The 20,331-nt window shown below is 38.8% G+C and overlaps 3 protein-coding genes across 8 annotated transcripts in view; 2 read left to right on the top strand and 1 right to left on the bottom strand.

Moving 5' to 3' along the window:
* Nucleotides 1-8,991, top strand: part of Nfe2l3 (nuclear factor, erythroid 2-like 3) — a 32,844-nt gene extending 23,853 nt beyond the window's left edge. The window contains exons 3-4 of the mRNA XM_005377433.2: nucleotides 4,604-4,687; nucleotides 5,299-8,991. Coding sequence (XP_005377490.1) covers nucleotides 4,604-4,687; nucleotides 5,299-6,537 — 1,323 coding nt within the window. The 3' untranslated portion in view covers nucleotides 6,538-8,991. The remainder of the gene's footprint in view (nucleotides 1-4,603; nucleotides 4,688-5,298) is intronic.
* A 251-nt stretch (nucleotides 8,992-9,242) lies between these two features.
* On the bottom strand, nucleotides 9,243-19,509 carry Hnrnpa2b1 (heterogeneous nuclear ribonucleoprotein A2/B1). 5 transcript variants are annotated; one of them, XM_013510604.1, is made up of 13 exons: nucleotides 19,325-19,509; nucleotides 16,546-16,581; nucleotides 16,338-16,448; nucleotides 16,037-16,183; nucleotides 15,578-15,788; nucleotides 15,342-15,443; nucleotides 15,189-15,269; nucleotides 14,489-14,551; nucleotides 13,460-13,579; nucleotides 12,988-13,110; nucleotides 11,798-11,880; nucleotides 10,295-11,642; nucleotides 9,243-9,768 (listed from the first exon to the last, which is right to left on the bottom strand). In XM_013510604.1, the coding sequence occupies exons 1-11, from the start codon at nucleotides 19,328-19,330 to the stop codon at nucleotides 11,819-11,821; spliced, it is 1,062 nt and encodes a 353-aa protein (XP_013366058.1). In that variant the 5' UTR covers nucleotides 19,331-19,509; the 3' UTR covers nucleotides 9,243-9,768; nucleotides 10,295-11,642; nucleotides 11,798-11,818. The 5 variants fall into 5 exon arrangements, with proteins under 5 accessions (XP_013366058.1, XP_013366059.1, XP_013366057.1 ...); XM_013510605.1 differs by lacking the exon at nucleotides 16,546-16,581 and having other exon boundaries at nucleotides 19,325-19,508; XM_013510603.1 differs by lacking the exon at nucleotides 19,325-19,509 and having other exon boundaries at nucleotides 10,295-10,430; nucleotides 16,546-17,372.
* Nucleotides 19,510-19,676: 167 nt separating this feature from the next.
* The window catches only part of Cbx3 (chromobox homolog 3), a 9,990-nt gene continuing 9,335 nt past the window's right edge, over nucleotides 19,677-20,331 (top strand). The window contains exon 1 of one of the 2 annotated variants that reach the window (XM_005377443.2): nucleotides 19,677-19,765. The gene's annotated coding sequence lies outside the window, so the exon portion shown is untranslated. Of the gene's footprint in view, nucleotides 19,766-20,159; nucleotides 20,305-20,331 lie in introns of those variants that run through there. The other variant, XM_005377442.2, reaches the window with a different exon arrangement.

A 20,331-nucleotide genomic window follows, 5' to 3' on the forward strand; every position in this document is an offset into this window, starting at 1 on the left:
CTGAACTGTATAGTACCATATGCTATTGGTTAGTTTTCTCCTTGGTGTGTCTTTACGTTTACTCCCTCTTTTGGCTTCCCAGAAGTGTTTTCTTTACTTCTTTGAATTACCCCATAGTAACTCATTCACTACTACGCACTTAGTGGACAATACCCATTAAGTATTAATGAGATGACAGATGAAAATTGTAGCTTGCTGGAGAGGTTAAAATATAGTTTGATATAAGAGACATCAAATTGAACCAAAGTTTCCAGAAACACATTACTTAAAGCAAGACATTAATGCCTTAGTTCTGAGTAGGCTCAGCTTCTTATTGCTACCTCCTTGTTCCTGTATTGTATCCGGTGTTTAGTTAGCATTTACATACTATCTTTGTATGCTGCAAACTGCATATTACATATAGTAGCTTTGATGATATTTTTGCTGGCCCTTTTGTTAAGATATGACTTAGTAGATGCTTTCAGCTTGTTAAAGAAAACAAATGAAATGTTAGCTCATTCAATCACTGGCATTGTTATTCTATTTTTCTAGCCCCTGTACAGCCCTATACTTAGATTGTAGCCAGTTAATGTATATAATGTAAGGCCAAGTAGTCAGAAGAAATTCCCTTTCCACTACAGAGAAATAGAGCCTCATGGTTTCATGTGTTAAGCTCTCTAATAAAACTAAATGTGTATCTACCAGGTCCTTTGAATATACTTAGTGGCCTCTGTTTAAAAATGTAATCGAGGGCTGGGGATATAGCTCAGTGGCACAAGCACCTGCTTGGCAAGCGTAAGGTCCCGAGTTCAATTCCCGCTACTGAAAATAAGAAAGAAAAAAGGATAAAATGTAAGACTCTTGACCTAAAGTTGAACTGTATGGTCCTATTTTAATTAGTAAGGATTACAAAAGGCTCACTTACTTTCTCAGCAGTCTAAATTAAACTAACAGTGTAGTGTAACTCAGCTTATTTTTTGTCTTGGCGGTACTGGGCTGCACCCCAATCCTACCCCTTTTGAGATGAGGTCTCTTTAAGTTACAAAGTCTCAAGCTTGGGATCTTCTTGCCTCAGCCTCTCACAGTGCTCTCAGTACAGGTGTGTACCAGTCTGCCACGCTGATTTTTTTTTGGTCTTTTTTGAGACAGGGTCTCGCTATGCAGCTCAGGCTGGTCTTGAGCTCATTTTGTAGCCCAGGCTGATCTTGAACTCACAACTACAGGTGTGCACCACCATACCCAGCTGATTAATTTTTTAAAATAGTTCAGTTGTCCATGTTTATGTAAGATCGCTTCTGCTGAAGGAAAAAATGAAATAACAACCCCCCCCGCAAGCAGTTAAATTTTAAAATGGCCAAGTTCTATAAAACCAGGTATCTCAGAATTGTTCTCTGTGTATAGTAGTAGACAGGAAAACTTGTCACCTACTCTCTGCAAACAGAATGCTTTCCAATTAAAATCAACAAATACATAGAGGGGGCACCCTGATGAAATTCTGAAGAGATTTGAAGGGACCGAGGTTAGGGTAGGTTTCTGAAGCTATTACCAACCACCATTTGTACAGAAGAAAAGCTGAAGAAAAACAGCTCAGCAAGAGCTAGAGTTGATCCTTCAACAGAGATGTGGTCTTTTTAGGGAATCACTCTCTTCATCTCTTACCTTTATCTCCTGTGGGGAACCACCACCCAACCTGAGCTGTAGAGCCTGGTGGGGAGGGCTTAACCCCTTAGCTTTCCATTTCTTGCTCACTGAAGGAAACAAGCAAAAAAATTATACACATCTTAGACTAGCCTAAATGACAAATCTAAATTCACTTCAAGCAAAATGGCCCTCATATCCATAGTTCCATGTTTTATTTTTTTATTTTTTTGGTTTTTCTCTGGCACCGGGAACCGAACTCACGACCTTGCGCTTGCCAGCCAGGCGCTTTGCCACTGAGCTAAATCCCCAGCCCCCATGTTTTAATTTAGGTTTCTTTTTCAGCAGATAAGGCCATTCACGCACTTACTAGATTGTTTTTGCAGAAATCCAGTAAACTTTTGATGATCTTTTCCATTCTTATTTGTGACCATCAGCAAATTTTGGTCAGTAGTCGGCCAAGGACTAAGGCCAAGTTTAGGACCATTAACAGAATAGAACGCTTCTAAAAATTAAGAAGCAAGGACTCATTTTAAACAGTAATCCAATTGGCCAATAGCCTATTATGTACTCAAGTGTTTAATTTTCCAGTTAAATAAGAGCAAAAGAAGAAATCTTACCCACCCATTTAGCTTGAACTTAATAGTCCTGTAGCATGCATAGACATACAGAAAGTCTAATATAATATAAAAAACATGGCTTTCATGTAATATGAAAAACAACCCAGGGTATTTGGCAGAAAAGATACAATACACACACACACACACACACACACACACAGGTCTGACTCATAATAAGGGAGACCCTAAAATAGGGGAAGGAGTGATGTACACAGCAAGAATACCTCATTCAGGATTATAAATTGACAAATGAAGATATGCACATACCAAAAATGTAGATATCCTACTTAAATGAATTAGCAGAACTGAGAAGAAATTCAAGAAATAAAGGAATTCAAATCTAGAATTTAAGGTGATTGGGTACTAAAGTTGAACAATTTCAAAGAGGAATTAGAACCAGGTATCATGGCAGAGACTGAGTTTAGTGGATAGGATACGAATCTCAAGCCTATGGCTGGGGGAATGTGGGCTTCCTACCTAAAACTCAGAATATTTTAAGGCTTTTATGTCTAGGAAATATAGACTGGGACAACTCTCCACCTGTGAGAAATCATAAACTCACGGAAGCTTCAAAACTAAATATAGGGTCTGAATCTATACGACGGTCACTGTGAGAAATCTTGAAGCCAGGAATTTAAAATTTAGAAAGTGATATAAACATTGGTACTTGGGCAGAAAACTGTCAAGTGCTCTCAACAAACATGAGCTATAAAAAATTAGGACATTCAGATTAGCTATGAGTCAACATATGCAAAAAAACAAAATTCACAAATTATCTGAAAAGTATCCCAAAATTAAAGTTTGAATTATTTAGGAAGAAAAATATAAGGCAAAAACATTCTGTCATAAAAGTAGATATAGAGCCATCTGTGGTGGCACATGTCTGTAATCCCAGAGGAGGCTGAGGCAGGATGATTCCCAAGAGTTTGAGGCCAGCTTAGGCTACACAGTTAATTCCAGGCCAGCTTAAGCTACATAGTAAGACCCTGTCTCAACAACAACAAAAAGAGATTCACAATACCTAGACATGGTGATGCACATTTATAAACCTTCCCATACTCTAGGAGGCTGAAGCAGGAGGATCACAAGCTCAAACCCAGCTTTAGCAATTTAGCAACGTAGGCCCTAGATTCATTCATCTAATATTACAAATAAATACCATGATAAAATCCTGGTAAGAAAAAAATGTAAAGCGCCTGCCTGGCAAGCGCAAGGTCGTGAGTTCGGTTCCTGGTACTGGAGAAAAAAAAAAAAAAAAATGTAATCACTCTAATTAAAAATTCAGTAGAAGGGATGATCACCAATTAGACATGACTAAAGAAAAGGGAAGCTGGCATGGTGGTGAACGTTTGTAATCTCAGCACTTGAGAGGCTGAGGCGGAGGATTACCAGGAGTTTGAGACTAGCCTGGGCTACACAGTGAGTTCAAGGTCAACATGAACTATAGAGCAAAAACCAGTCTCAAAAAAAAAAAAAAAGACAAGGGGGCAGAAGGCAAAAAAAAGGAAAGTAAGTAGCTCAGTATATTGGGAAACAAGGAAATGACCCAGAAGACACCACAAAGGAGGATGCAAAATATGAAAGAAAAATCTTATGTTATTCCTAATAGGACTCCTAGAGCAGAAACCAGAAAATAATGGGAAGGAATATTTAAAGTAAGTATGGTTAAATATTTCCAAAATTAAAATGGTCCTCAATTTAAAAGAGTATATTAAGAATTCCAAACACAGTAAATACAAACAAATCAAATCTCAGACATACAGTGACAGATCAGAAACTAAGAAAAAAATCTAAAATTACTCAAGGAAAAATAATCACTGATAGCAAACTTATTACTGATTGATTTAAAATTCCCTAAGACAAAATACTGAGAAAAAGTCTTAAACTTTGTATTTTTACCAGATAATCTACCATTTAACCATGAAGTGATTCTAGGATATAAAAACTAGGAAAGTTTATATTCAGACCCTGTCCGAAGAAGTTAGTCCAACTAAACCCTGAAGACAGGAATTGGATGAACCAACCAATGATGAGCAAGTTAATAAAGACATTTGGATAAGTATAATTGTGTAGCCAACTGCGAGGTGTGATTACCAATGGGCAAAGTAAAGTGGAAAAATAGTAACCAGACATTATATAGACACTGACTAAAGCAAAAAACAGTGTTTGGAGTTAAAGGTCATGATTTAAGATACTGTGTTCTGACTCTGTGCATGAAACCAAGGACTGTATGAAGATGGAATGTAAAACTGAGGAATGAAATAAGATAAATCACCCACTGTGTAGATAAGACCTAGTTGTCTTTAAAGTCTCAGGCAACCTTTTGTCTGTTGTCTGAAGAATGATGTAGTTTTGTTTTCCTACAGAGACATCTAAATGGAACAGATACATGTATCTCTCTGGAAGACCTATTTCAGCTTCTTTCATCACAGCCTGAATATTCTCTGGAGGTAATTTGTGATCTTGACTTTTGTCCTTACAGAATTATAATCTACAATGACCTTTATGCAAATACAACTTGCTTGCTTGGATGACACCCATAATGCAGCATTTAGTATCAAGGGAGTTACTAAGCATACAGGCTTTTCTGCGTTTGAAACAGGGCCTTGCTGTGCAGTTCAGGTTGGCCTTAAACCTGCAGCAGTCCTCTTGCCTCAACCTCCAGTGTTGGGATTACAGGCATGCTGCAACCACAGCTGGTGCTTGATAAAACTTATCTTTGGAGAATTAACCAAATATGTACATTCCTCCTTACAAATACCACTCACATGGAAGCAAAGTGGTAAACATTTCACAAACGAAAACAATTTTTCTGATAGCATTTGTCATAGTTTATGATGCTTAAAAACAACCTCCCCACAAACTGCTTCACTAGATTATTCCTGATCTGCAATGTGGAGAATTCAGATTTGGGCTTAAATCAGATTGTATTGCCTATACTTTAGGGAATTACTCATAGCACATCCCTGTTAGTATAGAGGAACTGACAAGTATATTAAGTAGTAAACTGTTTTATATATTTAAAGTGCCTTTTTTTTTTTTTTTTTCCATTCTTTTTCAGGGCATTTCATTGGAAGATACTTCACCTTTTCCAGGTAGTATCAGTGAGGGTATGAATTCTTCAACACATAATATAAACTTCAGCCAGGCCGTAAGTCATGATGTAAATCTTCATGAAGCCATGTTGCTGTGTCCCAACAACACATTTAGAAGAGACCCAATAGCAAGGACTTTACAGGCACAAGAACCATTTCTGCAGTCAAATTCTCAAGCCCTTCCTGGTACTAATTTAACAGGATTTCATCCACCTGCTGACAATCACATGAGGAATCTAACAAGCCAACATCTTTTGTATGGCCTTGATGCAAACATATTTGATGAGATAAACTTAATGTCACTGGCCGTGGAAGGTGGTTTTGATCCAATGGAAGTTTCTCAACTTTTTGAAGAACCAGGTTCTGACTATGGACTTCCATTAAATTTGAGTCACAGCAACACATCCATCACCAAATGTAATTCTTCTTATTCTACGTGTAATGAAGGTGCTATAGGTTATACCAGTGACCTTAAAAATCTTTCCCAACATCATTTACAAGGGGCTGTTGGTGGTTATTGCCCACAACCCAGTAAACTCTGTCACATGGATCATAGATATGAATCTAGTTTTCAAGATCTCCTATTCCAACATGTATGTCATAACCACACTTACCATTTACAGCCACCTATACCAGAACCCACTTCTCAATCTTTTTCAAGGCCTGGGAAATCACAGAACATGAACAGGTACTTCAGTGACACAGACAGAAACTTGAGCCGTGATGAATGGCGTGCTAAAGCTCTGCATATCCCTTTTTCTGTTGAAGAAATTGTCCGCATGCCTGTTGATTCTTTCAACAGCATGTTAAGTAGGCACTACCTGACAGACTTACAAGTCTCATTGATGCGCGACATCAGACGAAGAGGGAAAAATAAAGTTGCTGCTCAAAACTGTCGTAGACGCAAATTAAACATAATTTTGAATTTAGAAGATGATGTATGCAACTTGCAAGCAAGAAAGGAAACCCTTAAGAGAGAGCAAGCCCAATGCAACAAAGCAATTAATACAATGAAACAGAAATTGCATAACCTCTACCGTGATGTTTTTAGTAAGTTAAGAGATGACCAAGGTAGGCCTGTTAATCCAAACCAGTATATACTTCAGTGCAGCCATGATGGAACTGTTTTGATTATACCGAAAGAAGTGGTAACTGCAGGCCAAAAAAAGGAAACACAAAAGGTAAAGAGGAAAAATAGAAGTTGAAGCTGCTCCTATCAGCACCTATGGATATAATGTTCAGAAACTTGGGTTATGAACCATTCAAATTGACTTGGGAATCTTACTGCTACTTGAGTAATTTATCTCAATAAATGTGTAAGAGTGAAAGTTCACAATTCTGGAAAGTTGAAGGGGAAGCCACAATTTTTCACAAAAATCTTCCTGTTATGTAAGATTCATTGTAGTATGCTGTTTCTATGGCAGCAGCCCCTAACACAGTGGCTGCTCCAAAAAGCAAAACATTGGGGATGTTTACGATGTTTGTATTTATTAAAATGCAATGTCACCACTCAGTACTACAGTGAAGGCATTTTGAGTATTTAACTTCAAACGTTTAAAAATTTTATCCTTGACTCATTAAACAGAACAAGCCATAGTGTTAGTGGTTATTCAGCAGTAACATGTATACCCCCAAATTAAGTTCACCTTGTAAGGATAACCTCCATCCTGAATTTTCATTCCTTGCCACGTTAAACCAACAGTAAGAGAGAAGCTAACATTTTGTAATCCAAGAACTACTGAACCGTGATAGGCATTTTATTGATAAGCCAAGTAATCCCAGAAATAATGGCTGAAAAAATTGAGTCTTCCCTGAAGTTGTTTTTACCCAGGTTTGGATTTTACTGTGTGCGCGCGCATGCCATCAGTGTGATGTCCAGAATCAAGGTTGATTGTTAAGAATCACAATATGAAATACCATGCGTTGTGAAAAGGCCCTACCTTGGGTTACAGAAACGTACTTTTTATTCATCCTGTTTTCAAACTCTAGATTTGCCCAGTGAAGTTTTAAATACAAATACCACCAAAGTCTAGTTTTGTTCAGTGATGAGCTGTTCAGCCCATGACCAGTTAAAGTACCTCACACCCTCAAAACCTGTGTTACTACTGCTACTGGCAAGTCTATTGAGACTTGATAAAAGCACTTGTTCTTTTGATGACTCTTCTCAGAATATCATCAAAACTACATGCAACATAAAATCCAAGTATTGATGGTAACTGGCTTCAAAACGCCTTGTGCCTGATTGCTGATCAGTCAAGTTTCACATTGTCACCATAAATGAGTCATACCTGAGCACCTTGGATTCAGTGCCTATGAACGAATCACAATCCTGTCAGCAAACAAAAGTACGAAGGTCTACTAGGTAAGATCCTCCCTGCCTGGTTCACTGAAAACCTCCAGGAAATTAGAATAAGCACATTTTCATCCATGTCCCTTGTTTGCCGTTCACACAGGGCTTCTTGAGTGCATTTTTCCTAACACATAGCCAACTGAATTATGAACTTACCCTCCATGCCAGCTTAGTGCTTTTATATTAAAATTGTAGTGTCACAAAATGATTGGCAAGTGGAGTCAGAGTGAAACATAGCAGCAGCACTTTACACAGCAACCTTGCTTTTCCCTGTTAGAATACCCATTTCCTCTCAATACTTAACAGGTCAAAGTCACTACCAAGTGTAGTGTAAGTCTCTCTTCCACTTAGTACTGATCTCTAGAACATAAGGAGTCAACTCCACCCCTCACCAGGATTCACTCCACTTACCTTGCCTGGCTTTACCCCACCTAAAAACTGCAGCCTAAACACATAGTGAAGGTATGCTCATAACAGCCACTTGGATGAGTTCATAACGTTTGTGTGGGACATGAAGGGCAGTGTATGTGGTTCAGCTGTCCTAACACTATTTTCTTGAAGACCTGATCCACCCAGCAGCGATATAAAACTTATATACAGGGGAAATGATTGTTTCACACATTTGTGAGAGCTTTCACTGTTAATGGCTGCATTCAAAACACTCAAATATTCAAAGATAGTTCCCAACGTTTGCACTCTTAAAATACATCAGATGAGTTGGACATTACCACATGGTGATGTTGGATCACATAACTCAAATGGAAGACAAGTGCTAACTTTCACACTTAGATATAAGTTATCCTGTTTTTTATGCTGATTTGAGCTTTAAAACCACACAGCTATGATGCCTCTAGTGAATGTTCACAGATGCAAAAAGCAAGTTTACTACTGCTTGTAGATTAAGTATTAGTAATATTAAACCTCAAAAAAGGTACCACACCACCCTATACAAGCCATCCACATCCTAGGACAGTGTCTTATGTTACTGTGTTCACTATCTTACACATCAATATGCCAGTTATTTCACTGTCAACTTATTTGCAATATTCCCATGACTTCAGACTATTTTGCACCTGTATTAGACCTCCTTGATTTTGCTTAAAATTAAATGTCTCTGTAGAGGAATACATTTTTTTTAGTTCTACAGAATCTTTCATGTAAAATTGGAAGACAATTCTGATGTGTAGTTGATGACAGATGTACCTATTTCAAATGCACATTTAAAAGACTTAATAGTACAGTTATGTGACTTACCTGAAATACCTTTTCTAAAACCAAAAGAAATTAAAGTCAACTTTGTTTAGTCTTATGTGTTAACATCTAAAGGCAGTCCCCATTAGTCAGTGTGACCCAAAAGCTCTATACCAATAACCACCAATGTTTACATGTAAAGTGTAAATTGTAACAGAACTGACTGGCATCTGAAATTATCTGATTTTGTCCTCTCAGTGTTTTGCACAAGCCAGCTTATCGACCCCTAGCTGGTTAAAATCCATCAATTCAAAAAGCCACCACCAATGTCAAAGATAAGGCAAACTAGCAGTATTCAAACGCTGAATATACAGTGCATAAATAACAGCATTTTATTAAGGACAGTAAGTAATGTCCACAATGCTTTTCTCATTTGACTATTAATATTAAAAATAGTGAAGTACGCATAAGCTTTGAGAAAACTGCTTTAAAATTTTAGGGGATGGCAATCTTGTAGACAGTTGAATGTTAATAGAACAAGTTCCACACATTTTATGTGTAAGCATTACACCAAGTATTTGCATATAAAAGTATTTATTTTATAAATTTTATATTTAAAATAGAAATTTAATCTGTCTATTCACAAAACCTAATTTAAAACATGATACATTTATCTCTAGCTGATGTTACTTCTTTACACACACTCATTTTTTGTTATCAAGAACCTGTACTAAAATCAAGTTTTTGTTTTAAACATTTCCCTTTAATCTTAAAAGAGTGCTTCTTAAATGAAGGCACCAACAAGAACTACTTTCAGATGGTACAGAATTTCTTATTTCTTGAAGACTCTGTGGTTGACCACTTCTTCATTAGTTACCTGCAGCAAGACACCTTCCTGCCAAAGGAAAAAAAAAGTATCTGAAGAAGTTTATCATGTTTGTCCAAAGAACCTAAATAACTTCAGTGGTGGCCTTAGGATCAAAAAGACTCCCTGCTGCATACAGAATAAGCCCTGAATATACCAATTCTGAAAAGGCAATAAAGCCAGGAAATCTGAGAGTAGTATTAAGAAATGAATTTCAGCAGTCAACCTGCAACTCTGTTTACAGTTAAGACACTGGGCAATAATTAGCACATTTTAACCTGGCCATTTTGTAATGGATAAGCACAAGATTTATAATGTAGGAACTTTACTTGAAAATATAAACTATTTTCTGAAAATAGATCCAACCATTTCACCCTACCTTCTGTGAGCCTGATCCTGACTAAGTATGTAAAGCTTGCATCAAAGTAATAGAACAAAATGTCCATTTTAATAAAAACCCTAGTTCACTCAAAATGCTTGACCCAAGAAATGAATACACAAGGGTGTAATGACAGGAAATCTGATTTATTCAACTTTCAGCCTAACTTTTACCTACCATTTTACTACCAACACCACTGAAGGAACCAAGAAAAGCTTTATTAATGATCACTTGGCTTGCCTCAGCTGTTGAAATGAAGCACTTTACAGTCTTTGTGGCAGCAGAATATACTTGTCCATGGTTCATATCAATGCTAAAATTCCAGCAGGGAAAAAAATGATATGTTAAGCACCTGAATCTTCATGGAGAGCAAAGGGGTGGGAAAGAAGGAAAAAAAAAAGGGAAAAACAACCAAAATAATTTTAAGTAAATGACAGATTTGGAAAACAGGGTTTATTAAAAAATATTCTCTTGAGTTTATAAATTGTTAAACTCAAATTTGTAGCTATGTTAAACTAGATAAGAACCACTATACTGAAAGACCATTGAAGAGTTATTAGTTTAATCTTTTAGGGAGGAAAATTAAGAAAGAAAAAGTAAATAAGATCTTACCTAAAGAAGTTTAACTGAAGCTTAGAACTACTTTGCTCTACACCCTCAGCTTTCGTTGTCATCCTTATAAACTACTGTAGTTAAAGCTTTGTAGAAACAGCACAGTTTTTTAAGACTGGCTGAACTTAGTAGCCGTCAAGAGTTTTCTTGTACTAGACCTGTGTCCCTGAAGAGTACCTCGCTGGGGTTATTTCCTTTACTTGCATTGAAGAAGCAGCATCTAAAAGATCTAAAAAGGTGTTTCTCCTTGCAGAGATATCCCTTAAGTTATCTAGATAATTTAACCCTGATGAATTGCAGACAACACACTTATATCTGACCAGCATTTAATCTTACACAAATGTAACAACAGCTTTGCAATGGACCTTAATTATACTACCCACTCCTTAACTTATTTAAAATAAAAAGTCTATAATTACACAATTTCCTTTAGAATTATTTTATTAAATCATAAATGTACAACAGCTTCTTAACTCTACACACGCACTTAAATTTTTTAAAGGAAAAACGTTATGTCTTATTACACCATGATCCTGGCTAATAGCTTTTCAAAACTTTGAGAAAAATCTTAAAAAAGGTTTCACATGTCACCTGAAACTTACAAATTTAACATTATCAAAGAAGGAATGCTTCTACACTCTTACAAAGACCACTAGAAAGAAACAACAATTAAAAAGCTAAGAAACTGTCTCAAAGGCATTTTTACAATCCTTCCTCCACAGTAAGGTAATGTTATTAAATAATCCAATCCATTCACAAAATGGCTCTCTGCATCTGCTCTGGTGTCTTCTGCCATATCACTGCATATTTATGCATGACTGAGATAAGAGTTTCCTTAACATTGTTATTTCGATAACCTGAAGCTGTTCTGTTACCTCTGGGCTCTCATCCTCTCCTATTTATACAGTGAAGCCTGTTTCAACAGAAGTAAAGAGTAAAAAAAAAATAGGTTATGAAATTATCCATCTAACCAGATTTTAAGGAAAGATAACATGATCCTAAAAAGCTTTACTCCTGCAGCTAGGACTCCCAAGACAATAATAATTGTAAAATTCAAAAACTACTTACCCATGGCAAATAGGAAGAAGCTCAGTATCGGCTCCTTCCACCATAACCCCCACTTCCTCCACTGCCTCCTGGACCATAATTTCCTAGAATGGTGGGGAAAGCAAAAAAGCCAACTTATTTCAGTTCCCATGATCAGAATGAGTTACCCTTTTTTTTTTCTTTTTTTTTTTGGTTTTTCTCCGGTACCAGGAACTGAACTCACGACCTTGTGCTTGCCAGGCAGGCGCTTCTGCCGCTGAGCTAAATCCCCAGCCCCAGAATATGAGTTACTTTCATTTTGTAGCCATCCAGTCCTCAGTAGACCACAATCTCTTACATGCTACTAACTCACTTACTTGGTCAAACATCCAAGTATTTTGTTTTGTTTTGTTTTTTGGGAGGGTGGTACCAGGAATTGAACTCAGGACCTTGCACTTGCCTGGCAGGCACTGTGCCGCTGAGCTAGCTCCCAGCCCCAGTTTTATCCTTTCAAAAAGCCTTCTACCACCCCCCTTCACTTTTAATAAGGCTCTTAAAAATGTAGCAAGCACAAGAGACTTACATAGTCTTGCTAAAAACATTCTCAACAAGCTAAACAATAGTTTCAATAAGCATTTGGAATTATTTAACTTTCAAGAGGCTCATCACGTATTTATACCATTTGCAATGTGCTCGAGTAATTTAGCTATCTAAACTGAGCGTGATTGTACATGACTGCAATCCCAGGGCTCAGGAGGCTGAGGCACGAGATCTCCTTAAACTGAGGCCAAGTCTTGGCTACACAATTCAAAATTAGCCACCAACTATATAGAGAGACCCTGCCTTTCTCAAAAAAAAAGAAAAAAAAAAAGTCTTGGCTACACAATTCAAAATTAGCCACCAACTATATAGAGAGACCCTGCCTTTCTCAAAAAAAAAAAAAAAAAAAAAAAAAAAAAAAAAAAAAAGAAACTTATTACTTAATAAAACTCCCACATAATACTACTCTACCTTTTCTCACCCCAGAACATTTTCTACCATAAGAACATTTCACTTCCATTACTGCAATCCCTATTTGTCCTTTAAAATACTACTGCAAAATTTACCTCACATTTACATGGGATCATTAGCCCAATGCAAACACTTGGAATGTTAATTTCCCCTTGAAATCATAAAAGACAGGTCATACAATCACACAAAAATCTTAATCTAAACTTTTAGTTCTAACTTACCTCCACCATATGGTCCCCCCATGTTCCTGCTACCACCAAAGTTTCCACTTTTCATTGGACCATAGTTAGAAGGTTGCTGGTTATAATTTCCAAAATCATTGTAATTTCCACTTCCGTAATTCCCTATAAAAACATAAAAAATATGAGTGTCAGCATAACAGACCTTAAGATCACAACAAAACCAATGATGCATGCCAAATATTTAAGACAAAGCTCCCATAAAAATCAAATCAGAATCCAAAGCACCTGTGTAGTTCCCACACTATCTAAAAGCATCTACTGCAAACAACAGTAAAACCATGCAAAAAAACCTGTTAACAATCATGAATTTCAATCCAAATTCCCACAGAAATGCTACAGGCAGGTGCCAGGAATGTAGATCAATGGCAAAGGCCTTGCCTATTTGCAAGAGGCCTTTAGTTTGACCCCCAGTGCCAAAGATGTGTGGGAGGGTGGCATATCAATTCATTACCTCCTCCATAGTTGTCATAACCACCTCCGTAGCCCCCACCCTGGTTTCCATATCCAGGTCCTCCACCACCGTATCCTCCTCTTCCTCCTCCATAACCAGGGCTACCTCCAAAATTGCCACCTATATAGGGTAAGCATTTAATTAATATTTTCAATGCCATCTGAACTATATTATCAGACCTATTTCAAGTTTCTCAAAACATATACTTCTAGATTGACCTTAAGTGCAGAATACCTACAATAAAGGTAAAGCATTTGGTTTTAGAGTAGACAGAAGTCACTATAGCTCTCACCTATAACTAAAGACATTAAAGGCTAACTACTGGCATGACTTACTCAAAGAAGGATCACACTCCCCCTACTGGTACAATAGCTGTAAGTCAGAAAAAATCTAAGTTACCAGTACATGTTCCCTTATGAACTACTGTCTTTCTCATACTACATACTCATTACCCTACCCTGGGCAGGAAACCTAGATAATCAAAAGTAAGTAAGGTTTCATATTAACTCAAAACATCTTAAAAGCTAGTACAGTAAGCCTCAAATTACTTCTAGTAACTCCACTTTGGCCAAATGAAATTTCTAAGGTTGCCAGTTAACAGTAGCAAAAGCACATCTATAACCCATCTTCAAAATTTTAAATGTCCTTTTAAAATCAGAACTCCTGGACTAAAAGAATACAACTGTTTGTATACGTATTCCCTTTCAATACTGATCTTAGTCAAATTTACTATTCTATACTTAGTAGAAACTCAAAGAGTATATAAAATCTCACATGCAGGCCATGTTCTTTTACTCCAGAAATGTGATCACACAACAGTGCCCGTAAACTTTCACTATTGGCCCAGCTATGTAATTTTGCACTAGGTATTATCAACACCTAAAGCACGTTATAGCATACATATTTACGACATGTTATAACACAGCTAAGCCGCAATTTTTAAGAACCTAGGAAATGACCTGTATCACTCCAAGGGTAAATGTGATTAAATCTTAAGTCACACAAACCAAAATATAGAAAAAAACTGACCTCCAGGTCCTCCTCCATACCCATTATAGCCATCCCCAAATCCACGTCCACTTCCATATCCATCTGTTAGGGAACAAAAAAATAAAGATTATTATACCCTGTTCTACTTATTCTAAATACTCATTTACCCAACACTATTAGTGCCTCAGAATGAGAACAACCCAGAACCTTAGCATAGAACACTTGCCTTACTTACTGGTCTAAACATACACAAAAACACAAAAGTGCCTAATTCTTTATATTAATGGTAACTTTAGGGTTTGAATTCAGCCAGCAATTCTTCGGTAGAAAGGTTCATTTATCCGTAGAAAAACACCGAATGGGTCTTTAGGCACACCTCATTTGACATTAGTTAAGCCATACATACATTTAAAGTCTTTACTAAAAATTGCAACCCAATTAAGACACTTGTTTGCTCACTAAATGCTTCTGTGAGTCATTATTCAGGAACACTTACATGAAAGGCTGCTACAGTGTCATTTTTTAACGACTTATAAAAGACCATAAATGAACCTAAGAGCTACTGTCTGAGGCCTCAGTTATAAATGTGTTTAATTCTATTACCACTTCACAGGTGCCATTTCGAGTGCACCAGAATACAACTCAGACACTTAAGGGTCTATTTCCTGACTAGTCAAAAACTAATTTTAAATCCAGCACATTATCACACTTCAAACACTTTAATCAAACTTGAACTTACCAGAGCCTCCTCTAAAGTTACTTCCTGGTCCTGGTCCAAAATTCCCACCGCCACCACGTGAATCCCCAAAACCAAAGTTCCCTACAATAAATGCTATTATTAGTAAGAAGCACTTAAAACAAGTTAAGAAAAAGTGGAATGAAGTATACTAACCTCCTCTTCCACTTCTAGAACTTTGGACTTCCTGCATTTCTTGTCTAGACAAAGCCTTTCTTACTTCTGCATTATGACCATTAATGGTGTGGTATTTTTGCACTGAAATAAAAAATTCAGAGTCTACTAAATGCATACACTAGTAGTGAGACACTTTACATAATAAAATCAGATATTAACATCCCCCAAATTTAATATACGCAAGGGCTGCAAACCTAACACCTACAGACACTTACACACAATTTTATCCACAGGATCATGGTCATCAAAAGTAACAAAGCCAAAGCCTCTTTTTTTCCCAGACTGCCTATCGGTAATTATTTCAATGGTATCAATTTTTCCATATTCTTCAAAGTAATCTCTAAGGTGATGCTCCTCAGTATCCTCTTTAATTCCACCAACGAACAGTTTCTTCACAGTCACGTGAGCTCCTGGTTTGCCAGACTCCTACAAAAATGGGAAACAGTTAACCCAAGAAAGGGGGAAAAGAAAATCAAAAGCTAACTGCAAACACCACCTTTTAATTTCATCAGGCTTATATCTCTGACAAAGTAAAGCATTAGCCGTAGTCTATTGTTGAAAAACGAAAAATGACCAGAAACCCAATAAACTGCACTAGCTAGTACCTGTTTTAAAAAGTTACATGCTGATGACGATGTTCTTCATGTTTATGGCGTTTAGTTTGTTTTACTTACCTCTCTTGCTACAGCACGTTTTGGTTCAACTACTCTCCCATCAATTGAATGAGGTCTTGCAGCCATGGCAGCATCAACCTCAGCCATGGATGAGAAAGTTACAAAACCAAATCCTCTCGATCTTTTGCTTGCAGGATCCCTCATAACCTTCAAAACCAAAGAGCAATCTTTAGCATTTAATTTCATTATTGTGTTAGACACTATCAAGAACTAAAATAGTTTTTAAATATGCTAAATTGTTCTCTGAATGATTCACTTTAGTTATGGGGCTAGTATCTGCAGCCTTCCATTATTAACGTACCACACAGTCTGTCAGTTTTCCCCATTGCTCGTAGTAGTTCCTCAAACTTTCTTCTGTGGTTTCAAAACTTAAGCCACCAATAAAGAGCTTACGAAACTGTTCCTTTTCTCTCTGCAAAGGAAAATACCATTTCAATTTTTATTTACATTTTCTCTTTGTATGCAGGAAATTAAATTCTTAAATATGAGGTGACCTGCTGGCAGAGTACCTTTTTCCTCTCCAAAGGAACAGTTTCTAAAGTTTTCTGGGGGGGAAAAAAGAAACTTACATCAAATTTAAACCATATGTTAAACTGCATATTAGTTGTGTTACACCAAAAAAACTCTCAGCTGAACTACACAAGTTTCAAAGTCACTAATGCTTGATCTAAATTTACTTCACATTAAATAATCTTAAGCAAATTTAATATCACATATTATAAAACGTTCTAGGAGAAACACTGATTCGATGGCCACTGCAGAGCTATTATTAGGATTCTTACCAAAAGTACTCAAATTTACATTCTAAAAACACATCTTTACTCAATTTATTAATTTTTCAATACAAAAAACAACTCCTGCTTGCTACCTTATGCAAAGTTTTACCATTTACTTCATTCTTTGATAGCTGAAATACTTTCTCCTTAATTGCCCCCTCTAGTGGCAGTTCTAAGTAGCTCAACACCCCCCAAAGAAAAAAACGAAGTGTTTCTCCACATAACAAGTTTCAATTAGAAAATTATGAACATTTAACATATGCATAAAATAACCTTGAAGTAAACCTTATAACCTAAACAAGTTAAACTTTCATAACCAGCAATATCTAAAGCTTAAATATCTGAAGCCTGAAAAGTTTACTACACCTATTTTTGTGGGGCAAACATTCCTGTACTCTGTTTATGCAATTATACAATCTTAGCTAACAATCACATGTACAGTAAAATACAATTATCTAGGTACAATAATTCACATTTTAAAGCCATAAAGTTTCATACTATAACAATATCAACGTTTCCTCAAATTCATTAAACCAGACCAAGCTTACTGAACATATTGGAAAAAAAAAAAAAAAAAATCACAAAACATAAAACCAGTGTCTTAACTTCTGCAAGTCGAAAATATCTGGATAGATACTTTAGTTATCTGCAAAGCAGCAAGCAAAAACGTTTTACATTTAACCCCCCTTTTTTTCTTTTGGCAGTTAAGAATGGGTCATTAAACTTGGCTTACAGATTACAGATAACTAGGCTAACAAGTCACAAGTCATACCCAGACCAACTGCCTTGGATGTATGTGTACGTTTCATTAAAAAATTTTGCTTCTAACAAGCAGCATCACTGCTCTCAATGCAATTCTGTGGAGGTTCTTTATTTATAGTCTCCCAAACGCTCACAAGTCAAATAATTAAAAGTCAATTAGGGCTTTTTGACTGTACAGTCAAATGTCCCATATTCTGAAAATGTTTTAAATTTCCTGAAATTTTCAAATTAGTTTCTTTGGGAGAAATACTTTTAAAAAAAAAAGGCTTTTTGCCAAGAGTAATACTTTGAATTTTTAGTTAACTATTCTAATTGTTCAGTAAGTAGGACTCACTACAAATATAAAGTATATCTACAATTCTTACAAGTCTCTAACAAAAAGCAAAAACTCTTACTTACCTCATAGTTTTTTCCAAACTTACCCGCTGTCCACTATCGATTATAAAAAAAGTTATTTTATAAATGTGCTCAGGGTCAAAGAAAGCAACCAAGTAGACCCCCTTCGCTTAAAAACCACATTATGCTTACCAACGTAATCAACCAAAATCGCAAAGAAATGAGAACAAGTGACAAAGTTCAAAAACGCAGTAGCTCAAGCCTAAATCGCTTCGTACAAATACACACATTGAGTCAAGGAGCGAGCCGTATTTTTACGAAAGTACGACAAATTATTTTTATGTCACTAATTTCTGACTTGTAAGGATCTGTAGCTTTAAACTTCCCAGTAAAAATACTATTTAAAAACGAAAAACTTCCACAATTCAACCAGAACCCTTGAGGACAGTAAGCTCCTAAAACGAATCGCCTCCCCCCAGAATAATCTCGCTCACCGCCACGCTCGGTAGTAATCTGAGGACTCCATTTTTTTTTACGAGTTTCCTACAATTCACCTGCTTTCTTAATCACTGCAGACCCAAATAAAACCGCTTCTCAAGCCATCAAAGACTGGAAAGCATAAAAAGCTTCCTTTGTAATACGCTCGCCTTAAGAGCGGCCCAAAGCCCTAGGCTGCGATACCTTCTCTTAGCCGCCGCCAAGAAGCCCTGCAGAGCCGCCCTCCCCCCGCCCGCTCTTCTGTGTGGCTTCTGTACGCAATGGCGCCATTTCATCGAGGGGAAGGCAGAGCCTGCAACGAGGTGCGCAGGACGCCAAAGATCCAAGCTCACAAAACACTCCAAATCCACCTCGAAACGACATGAAAACAGCCCGAGAAGAAAGAAAAATAGTTAACCACTTCTATACTTCCACGAGGAAATTAAACTAGCAGAACTGAGCGAGTTAACAAAAAAACGCCGTGAAGGAGGAGAGACAGGAAAATGGCGGCCGCCAAATCCGGTTCCCGGGAGAGGGGGAGGGGAGGCTCCGCAGAGCAGCTCGCGAGGACCCGCTGCCCGCCGCGACGCCCCGACGCCCCGACGCCCGGGCCCCCGAAGCCGCGTGCCTTTTGGGGGAGTGAGACTGCCCGCTCCCGCGCCCCGCTTTCACTACAGGGGCCGCGGCCGCCAGGAGAGGTTTCCCATCCCCCACCCCAGTAAAGGGAAATGGCGCCGGGAGGCTGAGGGTGGGGAAAGCGTTTACACAATCAAGCCTCCGCTACCGACCCCTCACGAAAACACCTCAACAACAACCGCCACGGGGGCGGCCCGGGGTCTCCGGCCGCTCTCCAGCGGAGGCGGCTGGCCGACTTCACTGCGGCGCCAACGGCCTCGCCATGCCCTTTCCAATAACTCATTGATTTCAAACCCGTTACCTCCATCGCGGACTCAGTCGCTTCAGCCCGATTTCCCGCAGCCGAGCGAGATGAGAGAGATCTCCGCGGACGAACACGAACCGGACTCGTCCTGGCGCTGTAGTGAGAACTGCCGCTGCTCGAGAAACACCGCTAACTGCACGTCCACACGACACACGGCGCTGCCGCTACTGCCGCTAGAGCCGCTGCCGCCGCTTTTCTAGAACCTTCCCCCCACTAACGCGTATTCTCTTACGTCAGTGCGTAACGTAAACGCCCTAATCCCCTCGAAGGGCGGGAGGGTTTACGCCCTCTTTACGCCGAGTACGCGCTCCTCCCTCTTTTGCAGCGATAATGCTTTGCGTCATTTGCGCAAATGTGCTCGGTGAATCGCAGAAGGCTCGAGTCCTGTGTATTGCTCCTACCAGAATTGCGTCCAGCCCCCTCCTTAGCGCAGGGCAGGTGAGAAACGGTCGCGCAGTTTGAAATTAACGCCGGTGGGTGGAGCTTAAACCGCAGCTCTGTGGTCCGGCCCCCTCCATCCAGGAGGTCGTCTGCGCATTACCGCTTTGATAATCCCATCCCCCGTGCTTCTCCCGCTTTAGAACAATCCCATCCCCCGTAGCTCTCCCCTTCCTTTGCCCTCCCCCAACATAGAACTGACTCGGCCCCTTCCGGAAACACCCGAAGCCATTTCTAGTCCACAAATTCCTGTTGCATCCACCGAGTCCCTGCCGAAGGCCCGGGGTTTACCCCCCCGTATTGGGGGGGCCTCCCCGAGGGTGGTCCTGGGGCGGGCTCTCGCTCCGAGCTCCCCGCCCTCTCTGCGTCGGGCGCCCACGCCGAGAGGCGACGAAGGGGCGGAGTCTGGTTTTGGCGCCAGCAGCTGTGGACGCTGAAGAACCTCCGCCGACAGGACCCAGGTCACGGTCCTCGCCCCGCTCCCCCTCCTTCCCGCCTTCCCTCTGGGGACCCTCGGGCGCCGTCCCCGCGCGCGGACGGTAAGAGCCGCGGCCGCCCCGCCCCCG

The sequence above is a fragment of the Chinchilla lanigera genome, unplaced genomic scaffold, assembly GCF_000276665.1.
Source record: "Chinchilla lanigera isolate Chin_1 unplaced genomic scaffold, ChiLan1.0 scaffold00009, whole genome shotgun sequence".
Lineage (NCBI taxonomy): Eukaryota > Metazoa > Chordata > Mammalia > Rodentia > Chinchillidae > Chinchilla > Chinchilla lanigera.

Coding starts and splice junctions, on each gene's coding strand:
- Hnrnpa2b1 (XM_005377437.2), bottom strand. CDS start 16,635: ATGCAGTTTAACATATGGTTTAAATTTGATGTAAGTTTCTTTTTTCCC. Junction 16,449..16,545: donor TTCCTTTGGAGAGGAAAAAG/GTACTCTGCCAG, acceptor TTTCCTTTGCAG/AGAGAAAAGGAACAGTTTCG. Junction 13,111..13,459: donor TTATGACAACTATGGAGGAG/GTAATGAATTGA, acceptor ATGTTTTTATAG/GGAATTACGGAAGTGGAAAT.